At 40.2% G+C, this 27616-nt stretch overlaps 3 protein-coding genes across 11 annotated transcripts; 2 read left to right on the top strand and 1 right to left on the bottom strand.

Annotated features, from left to right (window-relative positions):
* The first annotated feature begins 202 nt into the window (after positions 1–202).
* LOC116256066 (uncharacterized) lies at positions 203–6116 on the top strand. Its single transcript, XM_031632220.2, has 7 exons — positions 203–701; positions 1953–2102; positions 2235–2450; positions 3728–3849; positions 4032–4195; positions 5159–5313; positions 5606–6116. The coding sequence occupies exons 1-7, from the start codon at positions 483–485 to the stop codon at positions 5702–5704; spliced, it is 1125 nt and encodes a 374-aa protein (XP_031488080.1). The 5' UTR covers positions 203–482; the 3' UTR covers positions 5705–6116.
* Positions 6117–6421: 305 nt separating this feature from the next.
* Positions 6422–12554, bottom strand: LOC116256065 (serine/threonine-protein kinase PBL34-like). Its single transcript, XM_031632219.2, has 6 exons — positions 11368–12554; positions 10392–10729; positions 10164–10299; positions 9289–9425; positions 7961–8084; positions 6422–7167 (listed from the first exon to the last, which is right to left on the bottom strand). The coding sequence occupies exons 1-6, from the start codon at positions 11552–11554 to the stop codon at positions 6680–6682; spliced, it is 1410 nt and encodes a 469-aa protein (XP_031488079.1). The 5' UTR covers positions 11555–12554; the 3' UTR covers positions 6422–6679.
* A 6668-nt stretch (positions 12555–19222) lies between these two features.
* LOC116255501 (putative pentatricopeptide repeat-containing protein At5g40405) lies at positions 19223–23778 on the top strand. Of its 9 annotated transcripts, XM_050078151.1 has the most exons (5): positions 19223–19285; positions 20133–22783; positions 22943–23102; positions 23208–23319; positions 23424–23778. In XM_050078151.1, exons 1-2 carry the CDS (start codon positions 19262–19264, stop codon positions 22038–22040), a joined length of 1932 nt encoding a protein of 643 aa, XP_049934108.1. In that variant the 5' UTR covers positions 19223–19261; the 3' UTR covers positions 22041–22783; positions 22943–23102; positions 23208–23319; positions 23424–23778. The 9 variants fall into 9 exon arrangements, with proteins under 9 accessions (XP_049934108.1, XP_049934109.1, XP_049934107.1 ...); XM_050078152.1 differs by having other exon boundaries at positions 23180–23778; XM_050078150.1 differs by having other exon boundaries at positions 22943–23319.
* Positions 23779–27616: the final 3838 nt, after the last annotated feature.

Genomic DNA, 27616 nt, shown 5'->3' with positions numbered 1-27616 from the left:
TTTTACATGCACAACTGAATCTAAACCACACCACATTATGATATACTAATAGCCCGCATTTTAAAATTGAATGAGGGGCCTTTCGTAAAATTATAAAGTTTAGACAGCGTATTGTAAATACGCAAAACATTGGGCGTCTTTTTTGTGATTTGTTGTGTTGTTCCTCGAGACTTGGCAACGAGGGCCTGCTTTCCAGCTTCGTCGCTCGTCTCGATCTTTTCATGGCAAAAACGATGCTTTTGCTGTGTCGGACGCTGACGGTCGAGGATTTGTTGTACTTCTGTTAGAAAGATCCACACGGCTCGGACGCCCGGCCATCTCGGCGACCCTTTTTGTCATTATACTCCCAACGCAGCGCGCTCTGCTTCTCGCGCCTTCGCCTGCGACGTCCTCGTGAAACGACGGAAGGAGGACGAAGGGATCCATCGCTCTGCAGAAGACGAGAATAAGAAAGACGCGACCTCTCCATCTCTGTGTCTACGATGGAGTCGGCCAGGATTTCGACGATCCTCTCTCTGTGTTCGTGCCTCAGGAAGCAAACGGGCGTCCTGGCTACTCCTCCGACCCTCTCGCTTGCCTCCCGAGACGCGAGATCACTCCTCCTCCTTCAGAAACCCCGGGCCTCGATCTCTGCGACTGCGAGCAGGAGAAACCTCTCGATCGTCTCCGAGACGGGTCGGTCTCCGCCTCCTTCCGAGAAGGTGCGAACGGTATCACCTCCCTCGTCGCAAGCAAGTGGCCGGGCCAGCGATTGCCTTTTGTTCATCCCGTCTTACTTCCATCGGCTCGGCTACTTTTTGAGTTTAAGTTTGATCGTACCGTGAATCCGTCATCGTTCTGTCTTCTGTCTTTCGCAGTATCTCAATGATTTCGTCCCCTTCTAAAGGGTAGTGGTTAATTAGATTGTTGGTATTTAGTATAAATCATGTGAATTAAAGATGAGATTATTGAGGTCCGTTCATCACTTGGAACTCGTGACGTACATTACAAATCTGTACTGAAGATATACTCTGTTCGGATTGTGCGGCTATATGAGCTTATCTCACGTGTAAAGCCCCTTTTGTGCTTATTTGCGTCCCGGTCGTATATTTGGTGAGCTTGTCGGAATTTTGGAAGGTGGTTAATTATCCAGAAAATCGGCATACATTGGGATATTATGTTGTACCCGAGCAAGTTCCTAACAGGGTGGGGTTTTCTGGATAAGTGGTTGACCTGAACAACCATTTGCAAGAAGGACACTTACTCCAGGCTTTAATTCACTTGGGACATATGGACAGTACTAAGGCTTTGAGATTTATATGCTTATGCATTTATTTGTATCACTTTGTTAAGGGTAAGAACTTCTGAAACAAAGCCTTAGGCGAAGGCAGTAACGGTAAGTGGGTAGTGCATCTCAGCTTCAACAGGTCAACTGTGCCCACTTGCTACACGTAGTTGTACGACTTCGCTTATACCAATTAGAAAGATCAGTTTATCCAGTCTGTACTTGCTATCCACAGTTGAAATGCCTTGCAGAAAACATGCATGAAATGTGCAGCAAGGGAGGTTCCTGTCCTACTAAACACGACCTCAAAGATCCTATTCCAGCCTTTTTTACATGACATGTTTTTTTCCCTATTGCGAACCACAGGTCCAACGCAGGATGCTGAGGATCTTGCTTGGAAAATTGCATAACTCCAAATAGGCCTTCATCTAGTCAACATGCAGCTGTTAGTTCAAAGGATAACTTCTCTTTTTCCTTTCTACTTCCTTATCCTCACTATCAAGTGTCATGAGTTTTTATATCTGCGAACAGCACCATATACGTAAATGTGGTTCATGCACAAGGGGAGCAGGTTGCATATAGTTGAAAATACATTAGAAGCAAGAGCTGCTTCGTTATAGGTTATCTGGGTGCACGGTTTGATTAGAAGTTCATGGAATACTAATAATTAAACTGTCTGACATTGCAGATTTCCGAACCCTTTTTTAGGAGTGTATTAGCAGGCATGGAGGGAGTTTACTTGAATCGGAATCCATCAGCAAAAGCTATTCTTGAACTTGTTCATTCATATTCTGGTGACAACATTTGTTATGACCACTTTGCTTTTAGGACTTTTGGGGTATGAACTAGTTTCTGCTCTTTCATAGGTTTATCTTCCTACTTTTTGGTTCTTACATTTCATGGCTTTACCTTTTATCATCGCCATTAGTGGGTGATGTTTTTAATGCTTGAATATCCTATCACTTTGAAGGTAGATGGCCACGGCATTGATTCTATGGCAAGGTTGTTCCTTGATTTTGGTTACAAACCCCGTGAGGAATTGAAATTTCCCGTAAAGAAGTTGAGAGCACTGTGGTTTTCTCCACCTGATACATCAGTTCGTCCTAACACTCATGGAGTGGAGGGGCCATTGCCAAGAATCTTCATTTCAGAGCTTCTTGTAGACGAGATGAGTTCGGAGGCTCAGGTATGGTTAACAAGCATATATTCCGTGTAAGGATTATGATGTGATCGAGTTATTTTTTCATTTGCTGATGAACTATCTAATTGTCGTTCATGGATGTAAATGAGGATTGCTCTGAAGTTTCCCTTTGTCAAGTATCTTCGGTGAAGGAGAACTTCACTTGGTTATCTTCTGAACTCCATCATTCGAACTTCCATAAAGGAACCACATGCCATAGGTTATGAGTATGAACACTGTCATTTAATTTTGAGGACACTGTGGGATGAATATATTATAGGCTGTTTTAAGTGTGTTCTGCTTCAGTTTCCTGCTAGCGCCATGGATAGCATGAAGGTATCATGAAGAAGATGGATTTCATGTTTCTTTATGTCCCAAAATATCCTTGCGTTGTCCAATCTTGATAATTTGAGTGTGCAAAAGGTATCAGTTCAGAAACTAAACTTATTTGTGCCAGTAGTCCATATATGCTACGAGTCTGAAAATTTTCCTAATATATGGCTTTAAAACATGCTTGTGAGTGCCTTCACATGTGTTGGAAAATCCGAGTGTGACAAGATCACTATGCATTTTTGGGTGACAAAGGGAGAGGAAAGAAAATGCTTACATGGCAAAACTATGTTTGCTGCTCCTGATTTTGCTGGTTGATAGCCATTTGAAGTATCCCCTGATGATATGATGTCATTATCTTCTAGACTGTCATGGTGCAAAATCTCTGCCTAACAGCATAGATGCATCTCAGGTCTGTAGAATTAATGGATTATTCAATCATCTCAGCATGTAGCCCAGGCATGTTGTGATCATGTTGGTTGGGTTCCTAGTTTGGTCGCACATTTTCAGCAGAATAGTCATTGCATCTTGCTAGATATTTCGAGGATAGTGAAAGTTTATCTAATTGCATTTAACCGAGCATTTTCCTCATTGAACTTTTTGGACACAAAGGTGGAAAATGATGCCTGGGTTTGAAAGCAAATGGTTGTCTTAAATGCATTGCTATTTTTTGTACAGGATTCATTACATTTCCCATTTTGAAACCTTAAATTTGAAATCATGTTGTCTGATTGTTTTTCACATATTGAGAATCATGTCAAGATCTGATTGTTGAAGCCGCTACATTCCTCAGCTTGCTGATTTCTTTTTTACAATTCTTATGTTTCCATTTAGCAATATTGTCAAATCATTACATACAATCATCTCACTTCATCTTTTGACAATTGTAGTTGTGATATTGGAGCCCCATATCAAAATGGAATTGTTGAACAATATTTCCTTGATAAGTGCAGAATATAATAAGAAAATACACCAGTGCATCCTCTTGTGGAAACAGATATGCAGCCACCGCAAGTTCCATTGGGTCTTTGACATGGGGGAAGCCCACATATGCTGACTATCAACAACTATCTAGGTACACTTTATGTCAATAACATTGTTGTACATCACCAATAGTTGTAGATTAACTCCAAACCTTCGTCTCCCCTTTTCTGTAAGAGCTATGTACTTTTCCTTGTTTCTAGTGTAAGCTTTCCTATTTACAGGCTTATGTGTTGGCTTTCTGCATGCAATCACCAACTTCTTGATGGTACCCAGGGAAAGTGAATATGCTGCATGGACACTCGTCAATGGCTATGCACTCAATCACGTCACAGTTTCTACTCATCAACTTAAATCAAGTATTAGGGACATTGCAAACCTCAACAAGTTCATTGAAGAGAGTGGATTCAAATTAAACTCTGAGGGTGGCCTTCTAAAAGGTTGTACATCAACTTTTTCCCCTGTATGCTGTTTTTTGTTTATGTCTAGTCAAGTGCTTGAGTTCATATATTTATGTTGTACCGGTACGAAAATTGACTTCAATGAGGACTATTTTGCTTTTATATCGTACATCTTTTGGAATGTCTGCCTTTTCTTGTTGTCCATATTTTAGCTTGTGACGGTACATCATTCTGTTTCTGTAACCACATGATTCTAGTGCTTACCAATCTATATCCTTCTTGCAATGACATTGCATTGTGATACAACTAAGAGAGAAGATGGATGAGATAGGCTCAGCAAACAGTTTCTTTGTTATAACTCTAGCACCTAAACTAGCCTAAATTGCTGATGTGCCTGTCTGTACACTTCTGGACATGGAAGCAGGCTTCGACAAAGTCCCCACACAATCACATTATCTAAGGAGCAACTTATGCGCCAGCCTCACCCCTGCACCGAAGCCTCTTGAAATTGCTTCCAATTTAGAAGGGAGATTGCAGGAAACTTTGGACATTGTCAAAATCTCCATTTACAGTGCTGTGCTTTAAGCATTGTGGGGTACATACGAATAAAATATTCTGCATGACTTTGCAGAATGTGATTGATTATACATTTTTTTGTTGGACCCCTGGTCTCATCTGTTCATGGTTTCATTGTTTGATTTATTAGTTCTTTATTCATGTTGTGGATGTGTCAGCCATTGTGGACATCTGTCACTTAAACATTGGAAAACTACTAGAATCCAGAAATAATCCAGTACTAGTATTTAATTTCGTTGAACTTCTTATATTGTCAGTACTTGGCTACAAGTGCTCACTTTTTCTTGGTTCGATACCTAATTGCTGGATGGAAGTGTAGAAATGGCTTGTTTGCCTCTTAGTGAAAATTAATTTCTTGAACCAACTGATGTTCGCATGCAAGTTCTGACTGTCAACTTCTGGCGCGTGTTCTGTTATTGGAAGCAGTGAGCCCCGATGGGCTTCTGTTGCAAAGTTCTACAGTAGCAGATTCGACATCCTTCCATTTTGCTGACAATATCATGGAATCTGTTCCATGTTCATACATCGAATTTGCAGAACGTCTGGTGCTTCCACAGTACAGCGACTTGCCTGAAGATGAGGTCAGTACATTTTTTTCATGTTGTCAAAACACCCATAAATTTGTCAAAGGTTATGCTAAAATAAGATGCCTCTGTTCGAGGTAAGAAGGCTGAGAAGTTATGCAGAGAAATTCTTCATCCTCTCTTTTCTACTCGTCCCACAGTTATCTTACCAGATTTACTTTCAGATTTGCATAAAAGTATAATACAACCGTTAATTTTGTCCTTATTCACCAACATAGGGGCCACAGGCGCTTCAATTAGTTGCAGACATGATTCATCTAATGGTTGTGTTTATGGTATTTTAACACAGATCAAGGAGTTCCACCGGCGCGATGGCTTTGAGGTCGGCAATGCAGACAAGATTTTTGAAAGCACGTCAAAGGGCCAGCTTAGTCGAAAATCTGTATAAAAGGCAACTGATCTGTGATTGAAATGAAGCTGAAAATTCCAACGACTTCGTATATTCTCCTTGAGAAATAAAGACTTCATGACAAACTAGCAAGAGATGTTGCCGGAGCTAAGCTGAGTGTGTGCCCCCTCTCCGATATGCAAAAGTAAACCAATTATATGATCGTTGCCCCGACCGTGCCGTTTGAAACAGCAAGGATCTTCAGAAGCAGCACAGGGGGTATGCAGGAGAAGACTAGTTGCTCTCAGCAATTTAGGAATAATTGAAAAGGCTATGCTGTATAGCATATCAAAAGACATTACCGCACGCACTAGGGCAGTGCCAACTGCCATTGCTATAAAAACAGATGTTTCCAGTGGATTTCGATGTTACATGTTGGATATTGTTATTCAAGTCATCTCAGTTCTTCGAAGTTGCTTCTCGAAAGATAAAAAGTTTAATTCTGATCCCTTTCAATCTTAGACGTTAGAAGATCCAGTGGTAGGCTTGATTTTGTATAATATGCAGATTCAGAGAGAGGTTTACCTTCTTCTGGATTTTATAGTATATCATAGCAGAAAACTCGCCAGCAATGCAACATCAATTGCAGGATACATTACCGAGAATCTATCATGATCTTTCCAGCGCATTGAGAATTTATCATGATCTTTTCCAGCCTCTGCCCCCATCTCTCTCTCAGGCATTCATTAACATGACCACACGCATGGACGCAGGACCAAGATGCAAACAATTACTCGCTTTAGGACAAAGGACCGTTGAAGCACTAGCAGATTTTCACAGTTAGAACAAACAATAACGCGTACAAGGCTATGCCAATTCCCCTCCTTGACTTCCTCCTCCATGAAAAGATTGACAACTAAAACCACATTAAAGGGCAAAACTAATGCCGCCGTCCAACGCTCGCATAACTCTATGGCATAGACCATTCAATCTCAAAGCCTACAGATATGATCCTGTAAGAAGAAAAGGAGGATTCTATTGCTGTTTACCCTTCGGTGAGCGCATGTGCGGAGAAGCATGGGCTCCATTCGACAGAGTCCTTACTGGACCATTCCTTGAAGCATGAGTTTGGCCTTTAGAGCTTCTTGCATGCAGATGAGCACTAATACGCTCTGCTTGGAATGCTTGGAAGTTGTAGGAGGAACTGGCCATGTCCTTGAGGTTTATAAGGGGTTTGAGGGAGTCGACGACTTCACTCATCAGCGGCCTAGCTTTCGGATCTCGACTAAGGCAGTGAGCTGCTAGTTGTGCTGCTTTTTGTGCACCTTTAATGGAGAAATGACCTTCCAACCGGGGGTCCACGAGGCGATAAAAACGGCGCCTTTCACCAAGGTAAGGCCGTGCCCACTCCACAAGATTGTGTTCGCCATTGGGTCTGCTCTTGTCCATAGATCTTCGGCCAGTTAACATCTCCAGAAGGACAACACCAAAACTGTAGACATCACTCTTGGACGTCAAATGCCCTGCAGAGGAAGATCCGATCAGAAGGTTTAAAAATTGGAAAGGGCTTAGCTTCAGACTTATCATGACAAACAGAACATGAACAAATTCACCATGAGTTGAAAACTTGAACATAGACCATCAGCTAGAATTGAATTCCCGGAATACCACCAATCAAAGAAATGGATGGATAATCAAATCCCAAACTCTAAATTATTACTTTGAAGAGGAACTCATAATTTCATATGAATTATCTCCTTGTCCACGAAGAATAGACATTGGGATTGTCTGTCCATTGATTCCTAACTTGATTTTTACATGATGTTTGCAAGTCTCGATTAACCTCTTAATGAAAGGTAAAAATCATTATGATCATATGTACAAAGGAAACCACAATATCCATATAACAAATGAAATTTGAGGATACAAACTAAGAATTTAATAACTCATTTCAAGACTTCAACTACAAATAAGAAAATATTCTACATTGGTAACTATGATGAGCTCCTATCTAATAACCTTGACCCTCAAAGACCACTTTAAATGTGACTGCAGTCAATGCTAAGCAGCAACCAGCTGGATAGTGAAAAGTTTAAGCATGTTCGTACAAAATTCTAGATGCTCAGAAATTAACCTAGCAGCAGAATTTTCAAGCATCAAGAAGAAACAAACACCAAGCAGGATAACAACCTTAAAAGCAAATAATTTAAATAGAAATAGAAGCTTAGATATGTTTCTAGAAAACAATAAGTAGGCAAAAGAAAGAAAAGGGCAATATAAAGTCGAAGCATGAAAGCACAAAAGGTTAAAACTCACCAGTCATTACATATTCAGGGGCTGCATAGCCATAAGTTCCCATGACTCGAGTTGAAACATGAGTCTTATCACCTTCAGGACCATCTTTCGCCAGACCAAAATCAGAGAGCTTGGCATTGTATTCCTAAAGGAAGGTATTTTGCAAATGAGTTGTGAACCGGAAAGCCAACAGCAAATAAAGACAACCACAAAAGAGTGTTCACACAGAAGTTGCAATATAGGGAAACAAGTAGCTACCAGTCTGTCGTATACCAGACTTTGATAGGAATATTCTACACCATCGATTACAAAGAGATCAAATGGTGGAGATTAAGTTGCAAATACAGGAGCTAACTTTTTACAAGAGTCCAAAATACCCTGAAAATGAGGAAAGAGAGAAAATAAGAAGGAAACAAATGAGTTTCCTTAAACGAAACCCTTTATCACTTTTGAGGGGCATTTCGGACTCTTCAAAAACAACTTGACTTCCACATTTGCAATTTAATCTCTACTGTCGGGTTTTCTTGAAATCAAGGGTCCAGATTATTCCTATCAAATCTGATATATAAAGGTCTGATAGCTACCTGTTCCTCATCCATCTAACATCTAACTGTCCAGCACCTACCACACTCGCTCTCTCTGTATATATATATACACATATACATACATACATATATATATATATATATATATAATGTTTTTCATTATGTGTATATGAAATATTTTCCGTTTGTCTATTTTGGACATTTAAATAAGACAATGAAATGGTGTTAGATTCATACTTCCTTGTTACTTGAAAACATCAAAGCTGCCAGCTAGCTTTTTCAAAAATAAGGGTGAAAGAATGACTTTTTTTCTCATATGCAGCTAAGCCTCATTTAGATGTTACATGAGAAATAGGAACAAAAGGGGAAGTTGAATCTAGAAATGGACTGCACTAGAGGAAAAAATGTTCAATTTCTTTGTCCTTCAACTAAAGACAATTTTACATATCAAAAGAATTGGTGAAAAAATAAAAGCAGGTAGTGCTGCTAGTGCAACCTTTATCTAAAGGCTACAAACAAAGAAAATAAAAATGAAAATGAAAGTGAAAATAGAGATTAATCCTTATCGTGTTCATACAAAAATAAATATGCATAGACTATTATGTCATTTGATAGCAGACTAACACCAGTAATGTAAAGACATAAGCACCTCTTCATTGTTAAGTCCATGTCAGGGTTGCAATTACTAAAGGAGTCAAATAACTTAACATCAAAAGAAGAATAGTGAACTAAAACCATATGGGTTTTTATAGGTACAATGCATCCAATGAATAGAATCAGAATCTACTAGTATGTTAGACATACCGCATCTAACAGGATGTTCGACGTCTTGAAGTCCCGATAGATTACTGGCCTTTCAGCTTCTTCATGAAGAAAAGCAAGGCCTTTGGCAGCACCAAGGGCAATCTTCATTCTGATGTTCCACGGAAGTGGCAGAGACCCTAACAAAAGCAGAACTGGTTATCAGTATCTTTTGGAATAGAGGGCTGCATAACAAAACTGGAAGAGGAAAGAAAGTGAAAACAACAAAATCATGACATCTGTAATTAATAATGATAATGGTGCATTAAAGATCCAAATATTTTTATTTCTTGTTTCCCCAGAAACAGAACGGAGCAACAGAAACTAGCATATTTACTACGAGCTTAGAAGAAATAAAAAAGGTGAAAGAAAAACTAATGCATTACTACAGGCTTAATACGTATTTTTCCTACTCAAGTGCAATAAAAAAAATGGAAAAAGGTTTAGCATGTAAACTACAATGGCACCTAAATATGTGTGACATGAAAAAACACAGACACCAGAAAGGAAAGACAAAAAAGGCGTGTATTTTTGAAATAGAAGCAAGAAAACTGTAACCCTAAGAGTGTTCTGATAAGGACAAACTACTTCAACCATCTGTCTCGTATTTACCTATGCCATGTCAATTATGTTGAGAACACATACACTAATTTCAGCAAGCTTAACGAGCCAAACCACCTATCTTTGTGTTTCATTTGCAAAATCTGTTCAAAAAATTGAACGAGCTCTTAATAACCAAATACAAGCCAGACCAAAGTGGCTCAGCTTGTTCTCCAGCCCATCCCTTTCATGGAAAAGGAAATTTCCAGCAGAGTTCCCTAAATAACTGAAATAGAAGTGCCAAGTTCCTAGAGGTTAGAAAAGCAAGAATCACATACTTCTGAAAAGATGATTTTCCAAGCTTCCTCGGGGCATAAACTCATATACGAGCAACCTTTGATCATCTTCAATGCAGTATCCAATTAGCTTGACCAAATTAGGATGGACTAAGTCACCTAAAAAGTTGACTTCAGCCTGCAAAATGAACAAACAGATATGCTCAAGCATCCATGAGTACAAACATTTAAAACACGAGTATGTTATTTTAAGTAAATGACAACAATTACCAGCCACTCTTTGTGACCCTGAAGCCCATCATGATTGAGCGTCTTAACAGCAACTGTAAGTCCAGTTCCTGGCTTCATGGGTGCCGTCCCATTCTCTTCAATCCAACCTTTAAAGACACAACCAAATCCTCCTTCACCAAGTAAACTTTCTGGTCTGAAGTTTCTTGTTGCATATTTGAGATCATTAAAGGCAAACTTCCTAAGCTGCGAAGCAACTTTAAAATCTTCACCAACATTGGGTGTTGATATACTGCTTTCGGGATTGCTGGTGGTTGTGGAGGACCCAGCAGGCACAGTAGGCTGGTCTCTACTACCTTCATTTGTTGATTTACTTTCCGCTGAATCAAGGACCAACAGAAATAGTTAGCCTTAAAGAAATTAAAGATGCGTTAAGACAAGCCCTAAAAGAAAGTTAACGAATATCACCAGGTCAAGCTTCAATAGCTCAATTTAGTACTTTCACAAAAGTCGTATTCCAACCACATGGTGATAGCTACATAAGTTTTAGTGAAAAACCAAAAATACATATCAAAAGATTCATGGCGACAAAGATATGTAACACTAACAGAAAACATCAATGCGCCAAGTCTGCCCACAATTGTATATCTTTTTTCCCAAGTTCAACAGCTTTTTCCGCTCATAACTATTACCTCACTACCTTTATCTTGCATAGACAACAAACAGGATAGCAAATCTTTCACGCTCAGCAAAGTGACCAGTGATGAGAAGATAAAACCCTTTATAAGCAGCAAAACAGAACTATTCTACCCTCGTGAAATTCGCAAAAGACTATTAATCATGAAAATAAAATAAATAACATTATTCATCGATCGCTAAGATCGGAAATAAATAAAGAAGTGCCATTAGCTACTTACTCAAAGAAAAACATAAGGGAATGGCGGAAAAACAACTTCAAGAGACAAGTTCTAAAGAATGAAAAAAAAAATGCAAGGCAAAAAAGAAAATGACGGGTTACCGTAATAAGTGCTGGTGCTGCTGATAGAGCTATCCACCTTAGATCTAGAAGAGATGCAACTACCCATAAACCTAATCTTAAAATTCCAGCATCCAGGATCCTCCACACCATCCTTCTTCTTCCTTCCTCTTGACTTCCCCACATGCTCCCACGCCTCCACCTGAACAGTTCCAGGTCCCAGACCCATCCCCTTTTTGACAATCTGGATGCTAAAAGAACAACAGGAATACCACCATTCTACAGAACTCCCCTTTCACAAACTCCACGTGGTCGTTATTTGATGAAAATGGAAAAATCCTTAAAGGACAAATAGAAAAAGGGAAAAAAATTCCTCAATGAAGACAATGCATGTAGCCAACAAAATCCTACAAGTAGATGATCCCCCTACAGAGTCAGGTGAGACGGAGTCTCAAGAAAAGTGGAGCAGGCAAAAATGCATCCAGAAATCTTAAGCCTCCAAGCCTCTTCCAAACCAAGCCTGCAAATCAAGGCCAATCTCCAAATCCACCACTGAGATTTCTCAATCCAAGAAGATCATGGAAAGAAGGGAAAAAGAAGAAGACGAAAGAGGAGGGAGACAGCACGCCCAACAAACCGGAGGAAGGAAAGAAAACGATGGACCAGGAAATCCCTAACTTTTTCTCAAAGATAAGGAGAAGAAGAGCCCTTCACTCCGTTTCTCTCTCTTCTCTCTCCCCCTCCACCGGAGACGTCTTTGTGTCGTCCCCACATTCACCAATCAACTGAAAAAGAAGAAGAAGATTAGTCAGACTCAGACTCTTCAAAGGGTCAGTGAGTCACAGGAGAGAGAGACAGAGATGAATCTGCCCGGGGGAAACGGGGGAAGGAGAAGGACCACGGGTGCAAGTGAGTTTTTTTTTTTTTTATCTTCCCACAGACCCCACAGCGCCACCCTTCATCTCTTCTTCCATTGAAGAGCTCACACCATGAGAGAGAGAGGGGGAAGGTGGTGGAGTGAGCAAAACAGGCAGCGGGCAAGTGAGAGAGAAGGAGAGAGACTACGAGCAGGAGAAGGGTCGGGCAGTAAGGGCAGAAAAAAGGAGAATTAGCAGACCGGATCTCTGGCAGGGGGACCATGGACCAGCGGGGTCGGGTGCGGGAAGAGAGCGCTCCCCTTTTTTTCTCTCTTCCTTCTTTCGATCCTTTTCTTTTTTATTCTCCCTCTCTCTCCCTCTCTACTTTTTGCTCGATCTTTAAAAAAAGAGAAACACGCAGACATACTTCTTATCACTTCAATTTTTAATGTTTCTCCATCTACACTTGTGTACAAGTATTTATGATCCGGAAGACTCCTCCCTCTCTCTCTTCTTTCCATTTGGTTCTCTCTTCTCTCTCTCGTGTATATCTACATCCAATATCAGTGTGCTTCGGGTGGTTTGGTCTTCATCTTGTTAGTGACTTTAGGAATTTGTGTGACTTTCAACTGTCACAATTGTCTGGAACGTCTTGTCATTTTGCTTATTCTGATTGTCTTAAACAACTTTACTTCACAGATTCTTTTTCACCATTTATTCTCTCTCTCTCTCTCTCTTTATATATATATATATATATTTATATATAAAAACTTGGCCATTTGCGCTGTGTATCCGATTGCTGCCAATCATGATTCATGATTAGTGTTGGACTCCTTGCAGTTTTTTTTTTTTGACTGACCAAATTTTGACTGAACATGACTGTGGGGTCTCTCTTACAGGTGGAGCCCCACGCAGATGATGCGTGATCTTCTCTTTCTTCTTTTTTCCTCACAAACTCGTCTCACCGGCTCCCTCACTTTCATCCTTCTCTAATTTCGCTTGCGGATTCATAAGAAAATGCATACGCTCTTCCTGCCACTTACTGAGGAGAAAATGCATCTTTCTCTTTATTTAGGGTTTATGGCTGTTTAAGACTCTCTTAAAAACGGAAAGAAATAATGAGGGTAAACTTGTCGGTCTTCCTCGGGTTTTGTTCTTTTAACTGCAACAAATTTCATCTTATTTGGTCAATTAAGCTTTAAAAACAATCTAAATTTGGATGGCTTGTGTTTTGTTTTTCATTTAGATTCAACCATCAGAACACACCCTTAAGGATTGCATTCGATAGCTTTGGATTTTAGATCTGATCCTCCATTAAAAGTTGTGCTTTGGGAGATCCTCCGTTGTGGATCTTTAATCTACATGTTAAAAAACATAGATTTAACGTCAGATTTTAGGGAGGAGGGTCCGACCTTAAATTCAAGAATCTAAGATCCTATGCCTCCGAGTTCTTGTTCAATCAAACATTGATTGTGAGCATTTTGGCCACGTCTTTGGCCGCTGAAGATAAACTTTGCTGCTCTTTCTTAAGTCGTCATTTAGTGCCCCACAACAAAAAATTTCTAACTGTGTCACTGGCAGTCAGTCAGAATGAGACATGCTCGGCTTTTGACATATAGCCACTTGGCCAACCCATGGTGTGCAGTGTCTGTCCTTACTGTTCGCTCTTATTTAAATTTCTAGCTCCACCACTGAAGTCAAATCACTATAGCGGCGTGCTGAGTGAGATTGGGACTGGACGAAGGCAATGGTTATCTAGCAAAATCCATGCGAGACTAGCGTTGGCCTCTCCAGTGTCATCTACCTTGATCATGATCCAAAAAGCAATGGCACATAGGCCATATAAGGACAGACCTACTTTGAAGTTGTCTGGTTTATGCACTTTAGGTTCGATGGTTTTCGCATAAAAATTCGATTTCGTTTGGCAATCATGAATTTGTGCCATGACTTATTCAGTTTCCTTTTCTTAGAAAAGAGTTCCAAAAACAAAAAAAGTTATGACTTCTGAACTCGAAGCAAAAGAAAGAAAGAGAAACAAATGTTGGTAGCTCGCATCATAGGGCATAGAGTGCAGCTGAGCAGTAAAACTGTTCACATTGCAGGGATCTGCGGTTTGAATATCGTAATCCTTGTCATGTTTTGGTGTATTATTCCTCTAAGTTGTAAATGGTAGCATTGTGCGACATTGAAGTTGAAAGGTGTATCATAGGTCCACATAAGGCCCAAAGCAAGTTAAAATCTTAGAGTCATTTGGGTATGAACTTGAGAGTTTTATGCTACAAGTGGTTTTCCGTAAATAAACGTCTAAAAAAAATGTCAATAACTCAATGTTTTTTCTTATGTATTCTGCATTTATTTTAGCTGCATGACATTTTGCTGCTTTTTAGAAGCTATAATTGGGTACATGAGATTTTATTAGTTTACTGGACTCTCTTTCTCTCTCTAATTTTTTTGGGTGTTAAAATCTACCCTCCTTAAAGCATAGGTGTCCGCGTGTGTGACATTAAGTCTGAGTATTATGCATTCGGATTTTATCAGCTTTCTCTCTCTCTCTCTCTCTCATCCCCACACATGATAAGTAGTGTAATTGGTCGAACTAATGGAATGTAAACCCACATCCTCAGTTTGGAGCACATAATCTTTATAACATTGAGGAACACAGGAGTGTTGATTTGAGTTGAGGATTGCCGGGCTACTTGGCAGGGCTTTTGCCACCTCTCCCTCTTTCTTTGTGTGTGTGTATATATGTGTGTTAATTAGTTACCCAAAATCAATGAACATGATAAACTACCATGATGATTACGTCCCAATGTGTCTCTCTCTCCATGTGTTTAGTTGTTGTTTTGAAGCATGTACATGTCATTGGAAAGTGATTTGATACGCTTTGTGTGCAATACACTCTTCTAAGTCTCTTTTCTAACAAGTTGCCTTTTTTTTTTTTTCACAAATCCAAGTGCCTTAACAAGATTTTTATATTTGGAAACCTAAAAATCAATTTACAATTAAATTTTCTTTTTAAGTTATAACTTACACTTGCAAGTGAAATTATTTAGCTTTCTCTTTTGAGTTCCATCCGAAGCTATGTTGGTCTACGAAAGGTGGCAGTTGTGGGTCCCAGGCCTTATCGCTTAGGAGTTGCGACCTCAAGTTGGTCAATTGAATCCCGCGCCGTCGTCCCCCTTTTCTGGGGTCATAGCCATAGGTGGACCATTGATATTGGGTCAAAAACCAGATCCATACATAAACACGGCAATAAAACACATTATTTCATGTAATTTGCCTAACCAGAACTGCGCCGTTCTTGTTGGTTATTGCCACATGTTCCAGCAATCCTCATGGACGTTGGCACATTCAGTGGGGCGAAGCTGTAGGCGGCCAATTTTCATTTTGAATCATTGATATCTGAGCTACAAAAGAATGACATTGATGTGCAAATTAAAGCATACGAGAGTGCTTTTCTTAAAGCATCAAAAGCAAGCGTGGACCTTTGAAGGATGTGGGGTTGAGTGGAGGGTTTTGACCTTCTTGTTGGACGGTAGACTGAAATACTTCATCTTCACCTGGTCTCCCAACACTTACTCCTCTGGTTGCCACAATACATATTTTTAGATTCGGGTTGAAAGCTTATGTTCCATTTGAATAGATTAAACAAAAGCTGCTCGCGTGTCAGCTCTCATCTTATTCATTGCGCCAATCCTCTCGATACTTAAACCACCCCTAATTCAAAGTGTTTCCAATTCTAACTGTGTGTGCAGAGGATTACACCTGCTTCGCATTCTAGCTTAGGCAGTTTTCCCCCTCAAGATTAAGTCTATGATCCACATTATGCTTGATTTGAAGTAATCGAAGCGCTGTCAAGCAGATAAAAACGTATATGGTTAGGCATGATATTGTACACGTAAGTGCATTATTTACTTACCAAATCAAGCGAGCCGTTTGCATGTGCCAAATTTATATTGTCAGCTCAAGTTCATGTTAATTTCATACGGCAGCCCATGACCCGGTGTGCTGCCAAAAGATCATTCAAGATAGGCTTCACCTAACCCTCACGCTCTACCACTAGGCCCAGCAAAAGATGTGCTTGAACATTAAATGATGAGATGGGCCTACCAATTACAGGCTGCTAGTTTCATAAAAATATTCATCTCTAAATTCCAATGCGCGCGCACACACATATATATATATATATATATATATATATATAAACCAAGTGAGAAAATGAAAGAATATGCATAGAGAAGATGAAAAAGATAGAAGAGGGAGATGTAGAAGCAAAAGTGATGACAAGTAGACAAAGGGGACTAGGGTGAGCGAAGAGTTGAATACCTAATAATGATCTGCCTAACTTTAGCATGGCCTATAGAAAAGAAAAATGGTGTGCTAAGTGGGGAATTCAATATTGATTGGCTGTGGAACATATAATGAATATGACATATGATTCTAGATAGTAGGTTGGCTAGTTAATGTGGTGCTTGCTTGACCTGTTTGTAGACATTACATCACATTATTGACTTGGGGTGTCTTCAGCGGCGTTCAAATCTCTAACCTGACGCTTAATTTGCTGAGAATTTATGAGGGCGTTTGAATTCCCGGGATCTGAAATCGGAGTATTTGGGGTCGGGCCCTCAGGATCTGACATTAAGTCTTAACTCTCTCTGAATCAGACCCTTCACAAAGAGACAAGAGCTGAAGTATCGGATGTTGTCAGACCTGAAATCTGATCCAACCCATGATTTCGCAGCACCTGAGCAACACGCTGCCACATTGGATCGGTTGATTTGGGGTCGATGTCATCAAAGTGTAGCCGTTTGAATAGGTGAAAAAAAGTCTTTCCGATAAGTTTCACACCACATTCGGTGGTTTTCGCCTTAAAAAAGTCTTAATCAAACACGTGAAACTTTACTTCTACCTTTCTGGCCGGGTTTGAGCCCTTATAATTGACATTGTGTTTGATGCTACTTATTTTGGACATGCCAGTCGTGAGCACTGAGTAGGCTCTCTCTCTCTCCCTCTTCCTCTAAGCCATACGCGTAGGGGTGTGATTGCTTTAGGTGTTACTTAGAAATAAAAGGACCGGTGCTTATCTTGGTCTTGTGTTTGTGTTGGTGTACTTTCAAGATTGAATGTCTCAACAGTACATCTTGAGGCATCCCATCCATTCAAACGCTAATTTTGCTCATGGTAAATTTAGAGGAAGACTAATAACATGCTCAAAAATTTGGTCTTAGAAATAAGTAAACTCAACTCCTTCGAGGAGCATAGTTCAAATGGGCAAATTTAGGGCATATTGTATGTCTCTGGTTCGACTTATGAGGGGCTATGTTCCTGTATATGTAGCATAAGAGTATTGAAGTACATGTCTCACCGGACTTCGAGGGCAAGGGAAAGAAAGGAGAGGTTCGGCTTTCACGTGGGTGGTAGGATTAATCATTCGGAAAGAAAGAAGAGTTTCGGCTTTCACCTGGGTGGTAGGATTAATCCTTCTGCTCACTCAAAATAAGAAAATTGAATAGATTTAGATAAACACCAAATTGAAAGTGCATTTCCAACTGGGAGTGTTTTTTGGTGTTGGCAGGAAAATTCTCCAATGATGATATTATGTAAATCAGTTTGAAAATGCAGGATCAGAGACCAAGGGCCAATGTGACACCAAGTGTTAACTTATTTATGATACGATTGATGAAGAAATCATCCATTTCTTAAAATTGAGACACCTAATGCCATGTCCACAATGTCTCGATGCTCATGTAGAAAGAAGTCTTGATATTAGGTATCCTAGCAGCTACCTTCTAGATTATTTAAAGCTTGCTTGATTGTGGTGGATCTTTATAGCTCACCGTTTTTTTTTTAAAATTTTGTGTAGAAAGGCGGTCAAACTTGGCATTGAAAAGAAATCACAGTTTGGTTTTGAACTTTGAATTCCTCGGATCTTGACCAGGCATTCTTCCACGAAAAAACTCAGGATTGTTGGTGTTATGGATTTCAAATCTTTGAGCCTCAAATGAGGAATCCCTGATCGCCAACACCTTTCGTTTGAATGGAAGTGAAACGAAGGGGCAGAGGTCGCTTGGTCTCGTGTTTGTAGATCTCAGGGATGTAGAGTGATCAAATCGCACCTTCATGACACTCAGCCCGATTGACTAACCCCTGTGAGAGACGGGATGAGATTTTTCATCACTTCCTTTCTTTCATCCCCTCCCACATCGCCAGTCGGCTGTCCCTAACAATAAAAGGAAGTCTTCATTTTTCTTCATGCCTACCAGAAAGGAAAGTCTTGTCGACTAGCTTGATGGCTAGTCGAATACAGCTACCTTAATTCCTAACGTAATTTAATGCCTTCTTTGTATATTGAACAATGTTTTCAAATATATGACTCATTCTTCGGTATGAATTCTCTTCCATGAAAGCCGCATGAATACTTGGACCTCATCGGATGTAGAAAATATGGGAAGATATCAATGTTGTCAATATCAGTACTGGCCCAACCAATGTGCACTTTCATTGATTTAGCATATAAAAATTTAGGCATGTATTGGCCACAATGATATGATATAAACAATGATATGATATAAGTGGGTGAAAGCCTCCAACATTTAGATAGATTGCTTATATATATATATATATATATATAACAATTATAAAAAAAAACCCAAAAGGCAAGAATACATATACATGGAACATTGATACATGGTCTTAAAATCAACTGGTCAAATGAAATTTCTCGGTCCCGAGGAGGCAGATATCGACGTACAGCGACTACGAAAAGTGTACGTGTTGATGTGCAAATCCATGACTACACGTTCTACATTGCCTTCGATTCCAAGTCATTGTCTTTTCACGGGGAAGAACACGAAGAAAGGACCTTAAAAAATGAATACGATCGGTCTCTTCGAGGCAGTTCAAAAACCAGTGTCTCTTTTCTTGCATCAGCGGATCAACAAGAAGGTTCGATAAAATGATCTCTGCTCAGAAATCGGAGAGTCCAAGGCCTTCTCTTTTTTAAGTAGCACGCAAGGTAGATGCCATAATCATGAGATTGAGTAAAAGCTGCAAGGGAATCATCATAGGCTTAGGGAAGTATGAAGGAACTACACATTTTTCTGGTAACTCCTGCTTTAATCTCTCCTTTTTTCTCGTCTAAAGGGAAAAGAATGTTCTTTCCTTTTCTCAGCTCAGAAGAACGCTGACATGATACAGGTGAGAGTGAAGGGTTGAATGACACATTCTTCCATGCTATTCAAAAATGCCTGTGCAAAGCAGGGTTGGTGTAGAAAAAGATTGGGCATCAGCTATCTTTTGGGGGATAGCATGGAATATGTTCAGTTTCTACATTTGAACTAAATTTTCTTTTCCAATGTTTGTTGGCAACTTGGATAAGATGAAAGTTTTCTGAAAAAAAAAAGTATTTTAGTATTGTATTTTTGTATGGACAGGCTTGGTTTAGGCCGATTGGAACGAGTTTACTTGCATCATCTTTGAGCATGACAGCTGAACAAAGTATTGGTTCATTTGCAGCTTACATATAATAAGTGGAAGAAAGTGTATTTTTCTTCGGCATTCGAAGAGGCAGAAGTAAGCTTATGCGAGCAATTGCCAATGTGAATCTTTTTCTTTTCTTTTTTGTGTGAACTGAGAGTTTTTAAGCCTGCCCACCACAAGAGGTCTTAGCCCCCCTCTCCTCTTAACCCCAGGGTTTAAAGTTTGTTTGAGGACCATTATGTTAAGAAAATAGTTCTTTGAGGATGTTTGGCGATCTTACTATCTTATAAATCTGCCTTAAAAAATAGAGAATAGAGTAGATTCATTGGACACTTTACAATTCATTGATTTGGATATGCACCTAACTAGCTGCATCCCCATCTCTCTCGCGCGCGTTTTTGTTCTTTGTTTTTCTTTACGTTTTGATTGTTTGTTTATCTATGGTTTGCTTGTCATTGTATTATGTTCCAGTTTATCGGCCGTCTCTCTCTCTGGACGGGTTCTTACAGCATGCTGAATGCGTTGAGGTCACTGACGAAGCACCCAACTCCCACTGCCCTGGCGCTCTTCGATTCCTCCATCAACCCTTCCTCCATGAATGAAGTGATGCAGATTCACGCCCAGATGATCACCAGTGGCCTCTCCCACCACCCTCGCTTCCTCGGCAAGCTTATCTCCTTGTCCGCCCTCTCTGCCGACGGCACCTCCGACGTGAATTACGCCCGGTTGATCCTCGACCATTCTGAGAACCCCACGATTTTTGCTGTCAACACGATGATCAGGGCATACTCTAAGAGCCACCAGCCCGACCAAGGCTTGCTTTTGTTCAGGCACGCCCTCCACCGGCTCCTCGAACCCGACAACTTCACGTTCACCTTCTTGGTCCGCTCCTGCACGCAGCTTCACTCTCTAGAGCTCGGAGAATCTGCCCACTCTGCTGCTTTTTTACGTGGGTTTGAGTCAGATAGCCATGTCGAATCGGCATTGATTCATATGTACTCCTCGTTTGGCTGTGTTGGCGCCGCGCACCAACTGTTCATCAAAAGTCTTCAGCCAGATGTTGTTGCTTGGACGGCGTTGGTTGGGGCATGGGCTAAGGCTGGAGAATTGGATTATGCGAGGAATTTGTTTGATCATATGCCCGAGAGGGATGTTGTGGCGTGGAATGCCATGATTACCGGGTATGCGCAGGGTGGATCTTCCATTGCTGCTCTAAGTATGTTTCATGAGATGCAGATGGCTGGGGTGAAAGCTAATGAAGCGACAATGGTTTCAGTGCTGTCAGCATGTGGGCATCTTGGCGCATTGGATCAGGGCAAGTGGGTTCACGTTTACATTGAGAAGAACAAGTTGAGATTGAACGTGAATCTTGGAACCTCTTTGATTGACATGTATGCAAAGTGCGGGGAAATAACAAGAGCTATGGAAGTCTTTAACAAGATGAGTGAGAAGAATGTCTTGACTTGGACAACGGCAATGAACGGACTTGCAATGCACGGTCTTGGCAGGGAATGTCTTGAGCTGTTTGATTCAATGCGTTGGTCTGGGCTTGTGCCAAACGAGATCACCTACGTTGCTGTTTTGCGTGCATGCAGTGTAGCTGGTTTGGTAGAGAAGGGGCAGCTGCATTTTCAATCTATGATACATACAGATGGCCTAGAGCCCATAGCAGAGCATTATGGATGCATGGTTGATATACTTGGTCGAGCCGGACGCTTGGATGAGGCCATTGATTTCATAAACAGCATGCCTGTGGTACCTCATGTTGGTGTGTGGGGTGCACTGCTCAACGCTTGCAGGCTCTATAAAAGAACAGACGTCGCACAGTATGCACTGAGAAAAATAGTAGAACTGGAAGCGAAGAACGACGGAGCGTATGTGCTTTTGTCTAATACATATGCATCAACGAATACATGGGATGGAGTTGGTAATGTGAGGGAGCTGATGAAGAGAAATGGTGTAAAAAAGGTGCCTGGTTGTAGTGTCATTGAGGTCGATGGAGTTGTTCATGAATTTTTTGTTGGTGACAAGTTACACCCCAAACACTTGGAGATTGAGATGAAGTTGGAAGAGATTTCCAGCAGACTGACGTTAGAGGGCTATGTGCCGAACACAGAAGAAGTGCTCTTTGATATCGAGGAGGAAGAGAAGCAAAATGCGTTGTGTAGACACAGTGAAAGGTTGGCCATAGCATTTGGCTTTATTAGTTTGAAAGAGGGTATGCCCATAAGGATTGTGAAGAATCTTAGAATATGTAATGATTGTCACGATGTCTTTAAGCTTATCTCTAAGGTGTTCAGTAGGGAAATAATTGTGAGGGATCGAAACAGGTTTCACCATTTCAAGGATGGATCATGTTCTTGCATGGATTACTGGTGATAGTGGCTACTGGAAGAGCCAATAATCCAATGTGAACACGTATCTGCAAGAATGCAATGGTAGCAGTGCTACAGAGAAAGAAAAAAAATCCTAACCTCAAACTATCCTCTTCCATATTTTCTGAGGATCCAGCAGGGGAAAAGCTTGAACACTAGTTTGGTAACTGTTGGTGCTGAAAACTTGATCATGTGATCTCCTGTTTGAACTTATTTTTCCTCTGTCTGGTTACGACAAATTGAAATGAGAGGGGGACTCCTGCAAGGCTATTGGTTCGTAAAGGAAAAGACCAACTGGAACTAGCGGGAACAAGTATGCTTAAAAACAAAATCTGGACAGCAATCGTTATGAAAAAATGGAATTGCAGAAGCGCAGCTTCTTCGGGAGATTTTGCACCCTAGTACTTCCACCTACTCAATTTAAACAACCATTCAGAAAATTTGTGCTATTAGTGATTCAGTGATCATATACAAGAGTTAAGCACAAGGGCATTCCGTCAGTGGTTCATGATCCTTTACCATCGTCACTTTAAGCGTAGATAAAATCGTGAGTCAATGGTAGCAAAAACTGCCTTCGAGATGTACACCTTCTCAAGTCGTTACCGTGCCTCTTGAGTGGGTCAGCCAAATATTAGGTTCCTTGACTAGATCAGTGACAGCCAAGAGGAAAAGGGATTGGAACTCATCAATTCTTGATCTCATTGCATCATATGGGAGCAGGATCTTTCCGTGTTCATGATACAGAAGGTACTCCCATATGAAGATCATTTTGGTGATTATGTCAGCCCATTTATGGACAGACATCCACTAGTTGGGAGAGCAAAGATGCTTATTGCATTTTCTCTTTTGGAACTTCAAAACCTTGCTAATGAAATGGAATGATTTCTTTTACTCTTTTACATACAGGAAACAACTGCCGAAGGAATCTTAACGAAGAGTGCAGCAGAAGTTTTCTTGGCATGTCATGGAGCCGCATTTCTTTGGACTATGTCCACTAGCAGGACACGGCAAGGGAGACAATGACCTGTCCATGAAAGCTACACTTGGTTGCATTGTTTTCTCTTTAGTATGTTTTACACTTTAGTAAAACTTTCATTATTTTCCGAAAAATATATGCAAGCTCACGTCTTAGCACCTTATTAGGTCACGCTTCTTGTTATCTGTGACATAGGTTTCGGCTTTGCCTCCTACCAATCGCTGCTTTCAACATGGATAATCTTTGTTCCTGATCAAGTAATTGTTTGTAGAATGACACCAGACCGGCTTGCTCCCGGTGTTCTCTGGTTTTTTTCTTTCCTTTTTTTTTTTTTTGCTTTCTAGTATGGGGTGTTCAAGATGTTGGCTTTACTGAATCAAACGTACGACGATTTGAACTGGTCGCATGCAGATACAGACGTAAATCATGAAACTGAGTAGGGTCTGCTGATGGTACATGCATTGACACCACTAGTTCTGATAGATCGTGGTTGGCAAGTCAGATAGCTGATCTGAATCCTGTTCGTTGGCATCCTTGTTTAGTAGAAGGCTGGAACTGGCTTGAAGAATCCATGCCCAAGTGCAGTCAGGGTTCAAACTGCGCATCAAGAAAGAATTGAAGCCAGTGAAAGTGATCTTGACAACTGATGCGTCAGCACATACGGAAATAGGGAAGTGAAATTTCATTATCTTCTATGGCCAAGTAGTAGTTGTTTCATTCAAATATTATGACACGAGTTGAATCAAATTCTCTTTTTGGGTTTTCATTTGAGAGATGTAACTAATATCTATCTGTCTAAGAGCCCAACAATTTCCTGGCAGGCACCGCTTCTGCCTTTTAAGTTTGAAAAATTTGTTACGATGAAAGCACGAGTAAGAATGTACCATGTTTGGCTAAGCATTTAGTAACACTTCTTCTTAAATTAGTCTGGGAAAAAGGTTCTGTTGAATATGTTTACACCTAAAAGACGTTTTACGTGGTGTCAAGGCAAGCAGACCAGGGTAGGATTGTACATGACCCGAGTTAGTGATGGAGTTCGAGTTGAGTTGAGCCAGCTCGATCTCGGCACTCGACTCATTCAACATCCTTAGACCAGGGTTTGATTTCTACGGGGTGCTCCTCGCTGCTTAAGCCGAAGCTGGGTGTAAATCAAGCTTTTACCGCTATTCTTTTAAGGGTGTGCCTACAACTTAGCTTCTAGAAGGTATGTGAAATTCGTTTCTTTACCATGTGAAACTGAATACATGCGAAAGAGCCAATCAGAGCAACTGAAATCATGTTGGTATTTTGTATTCAGCGAAAGTTGTTCTACCCAAATGATTAATTCTTTCGTCGGACTTGGACATACATCACGTGAACTACTAACCCTCTTTTATTTGTCTTTAACAAGAACCCGTTCCCATTTCCTTTAGAATAGTGCGTGTCACATGAAAGAAAACCACTTTCTCATTCACCAAACTTTACTTCAAGTAAAATATAGATCTCAAATGATAATCTGAACTTGCATCGAGTGGATAACAGGCACACATACACATACAGATTTAGGCTCATACAAGCTATGTGGAGATCTTATGTTCAGACTTGACTTATTTTCTCATGTGGATAAACTCATGCTCAGTTCCTTAAGATGAGCCAACGACAATCAAGTCCTATACGAGTTAAATAAATCTAGCAAATCAGTTAGCTGCTCTTTTTTTTTTTCATGCCCTACAATATGGCCATGGTTTTGAAGGGCAAAGTGATCAGGATAGCTTGCCTTTCCTAAAGCATGAAAACTGACTACTCTTTGGTGGGCTCAGGAGACGCAACACCCAAGGGTTATCGAACAAAGACATACCAATGTGCAGTTAACTGCATGTAGGCTTCTCCTTGTCTCCTTTCCCAAAAAACAAAAAGGAAAAGAAGATCAAGCTGATCACAATATAAAGAACAGCAAGTTAAGGGGATTCTGTGAAAGCTTGATTCTATTTGTTTCAGCATCTTCCACATGCTGCACAGTCCAGTTGTGCAAGTGGGAGTAGAGTGGCTAGTCTTTGATGAAGTTTTTATTGGATTGCCTTGTTGGAAGTCACTCACGGTACTTGCAGTGTCATGCACAGTGATGTGGATGGAGGGCTTCTACACAACTTGCCCAAGCATCGCTTTACTAAGATGGTATAACTCCTCTTTCTCCCTTAGATTAAGGTTCCTCCACCAGATCAGTGAAAGCCAAGAGGAAAAGGAATTGAAGTCATCAATTCTTGACCTCATTTCATCATGTGCGAACAGAATCGTTTTTGTGTTCATGATACAGAAGGTGCTCCCATGTGAAGACTATTTTGGTGATTATGTCACCCCATTTATAGACATCCACTAGTTGAGAGAGCAAAGATGCTTATTACATTTTTCTCTTTTAGAACTTCAAAACCTTACTAATGAAATGAAATGGTTTCTTTTACTCTTTTACATACACAAAACAACTTTGAAAGGAATCTTAATGAAGAGTGCAGCAGAAGTTTTTTGGCATGCCATAGAGTCGCATTTCTTTGAGTTTGGACTATGTCCACTAGCAGCACACAGCAAAGCGGACAATGCGTGACCTGTCCTTGAAAGCTGCACTTGGTTGCATTGTTTTCTCTTTAGTAAGTTTTATAATTTAGTAAAACTTTCATTATTTTCCAAAAACTATTTGCAAGCTCACATCTTAAAACCATATTGGTTCACATTTCTTGTCCGTATCTGTGACATGTTTCTGCTTTGCCTCCTACCGAGCGCTTCGACATAGAGAATCTTTGTTCCTGATCAAGTTATTATTGTTTGTATAATGACACCAGAGCGGCCATTCATTACTTCACAGGTTCAGAGCAAGGTGGAGGTTTTGGAACCATAGCTATATACAACAGCTTCACAACAGAATAGAGAGTCATTTTCAAATACATATGCAGAAAATATCTCAGCCCAACTGGCGAGAAACTTTTGCTACTTACATGCTGTAGATCCGAAATTATAGAACGTGGGCCTCCAGCTCAATTAAGCTGTTGGCCTCACCTCTTTCATGGTGTACTATGGGCGCCACAGTAGTTGTGCATGGTCCCCTTCTTCACTTTTGTTTGTACAACATCAAAATTACATACGATTTGATAATGACAGCCTGCCAAAAAAATTCCTAAGGGGAGGAGTTACATAGATGTCCAGGTTTTGCTAAATGAATTTTTACGATCTTATTACCCTGATATTTTTAGTGGCAAACACGGTAGACCAACCTGTGAGAGCGCAGTTTCCAAGGTGATTCAAGTTCGATTTCTTCTATACCACCAATCATCCTGGTTCTCAATTACCTAAGCAGCTCAAGCTGGTATGAAGTTTAGTCTTGTGATTGATTTGCACCAATTGTCCCGTAATGGAAAATTAGTCCACTTAAATGCAGTTTTGAGGCCAAAACCAAGCTAGATGGCTACATATACAACACAAGTTCATTTGTCGATGAGTCTGTTTCATTACTAAAGCAAGATAAGCAACAAACTTTATAATGCCACTTAAAATCTTGTGATTCCAGGCCAAGGTGGGACATCATGAGGCTGTCAAGTGATTGATCTTAAGAAAGTGATTTATTTAATTTCCTTCATCTCACCACCGCCTTTTGATGATCAGTTAACTCATAGCCACAAAACCTCGTCCTGACCCGAGGAGAGGCAGCCATTGATAGTTCAGATATCTTTTTCAGCGAAAAAGGTTTCTCACTAATGCAGTTTTTGTAGCAATTATTTTAGCTAAGAAGCTTTTTTTGTTGTTGTTGTTTTGTGTGGACAATTTGGTATAACTTACGCAAAACAGAAAACTAAAAACTGGATTTCTGGAGTAGAAGCTCTTAAGATCGAAAGATGAGAGTCATCTCTTCAGTGACAAGTTTCTTTATTCCGGCAAACTTTCGCTCTGCTTCAAATTGCCTATTGTAACTGCAACTTTGGACTAGTTGTCATTGTATTCAGTCACCAAGCTCTCTATACTTTCTACAATTGATTACCAGGAAAAGAAGCGCATCATGGAGTACTTACGAGCGAAACATGGACATTATCATTGCGAGATAATCTTTTCTTGAGGACCATGAAGAACTGTGCGAAGAAACTATACTCAAAATTTTGTGCGAAGAAACTATACTCACAATTTTCACGCGTTGCAGATAATTAGTTTACTGAAATACTTACTTTTTAGATTAATCATATTGGTACACATCTCTGTTACAAATGAAGCCCCATCTCTCTCTTCACGATATAAAGAGATACGAAGAAGAAAAAGAAAAAGTACACGAAGGATTTTTATGTAGTTTGGAAACCAAGGTCCTCTTACATCTACGGTCCCATAGGGTTTTCACTATCTCAGAATGAAGAATACAAGAAATAACTACCCCATCAATCTTGCCATAGGGAAAAAAAAACCATTTGATTGGCGCAGAAACCTAAACATAGTCATTTCTTGAGAAAAAGGACTTATGCTGCATGTCGAACTCAAATTGTACATCAAATCATACCCGTATCTTTTTGACATAGATTTAACTATACCGCATGTAGAAAATATGTCAAATCCTGGAAGTTAGTAACTCATCACTAGTTATGAAAGTGACAGAT

The sequence above is a fragment of the Nymphaea colorata genome, chromosome 6 (genome assembly GCF_008831285.2).
Source record: "Nymphaea colorata isolate Beijing-Zhang1983 chromosome 6, ASM883128v2, whole genome shotgun sequence".
In the NCBI taxonomy this organism is placed as follows: Eukaryota; Viridiplantae; Streptophyta; class Magnoliopsida; order Nymphaeales; family Nymphaeaceae; genus Nymphaea; species Nymphaea colorata.
Note: the sequence above shows the minus strand (reverse complement) of the source record. Positions and strands in the feature narration are given on the sequence as shown.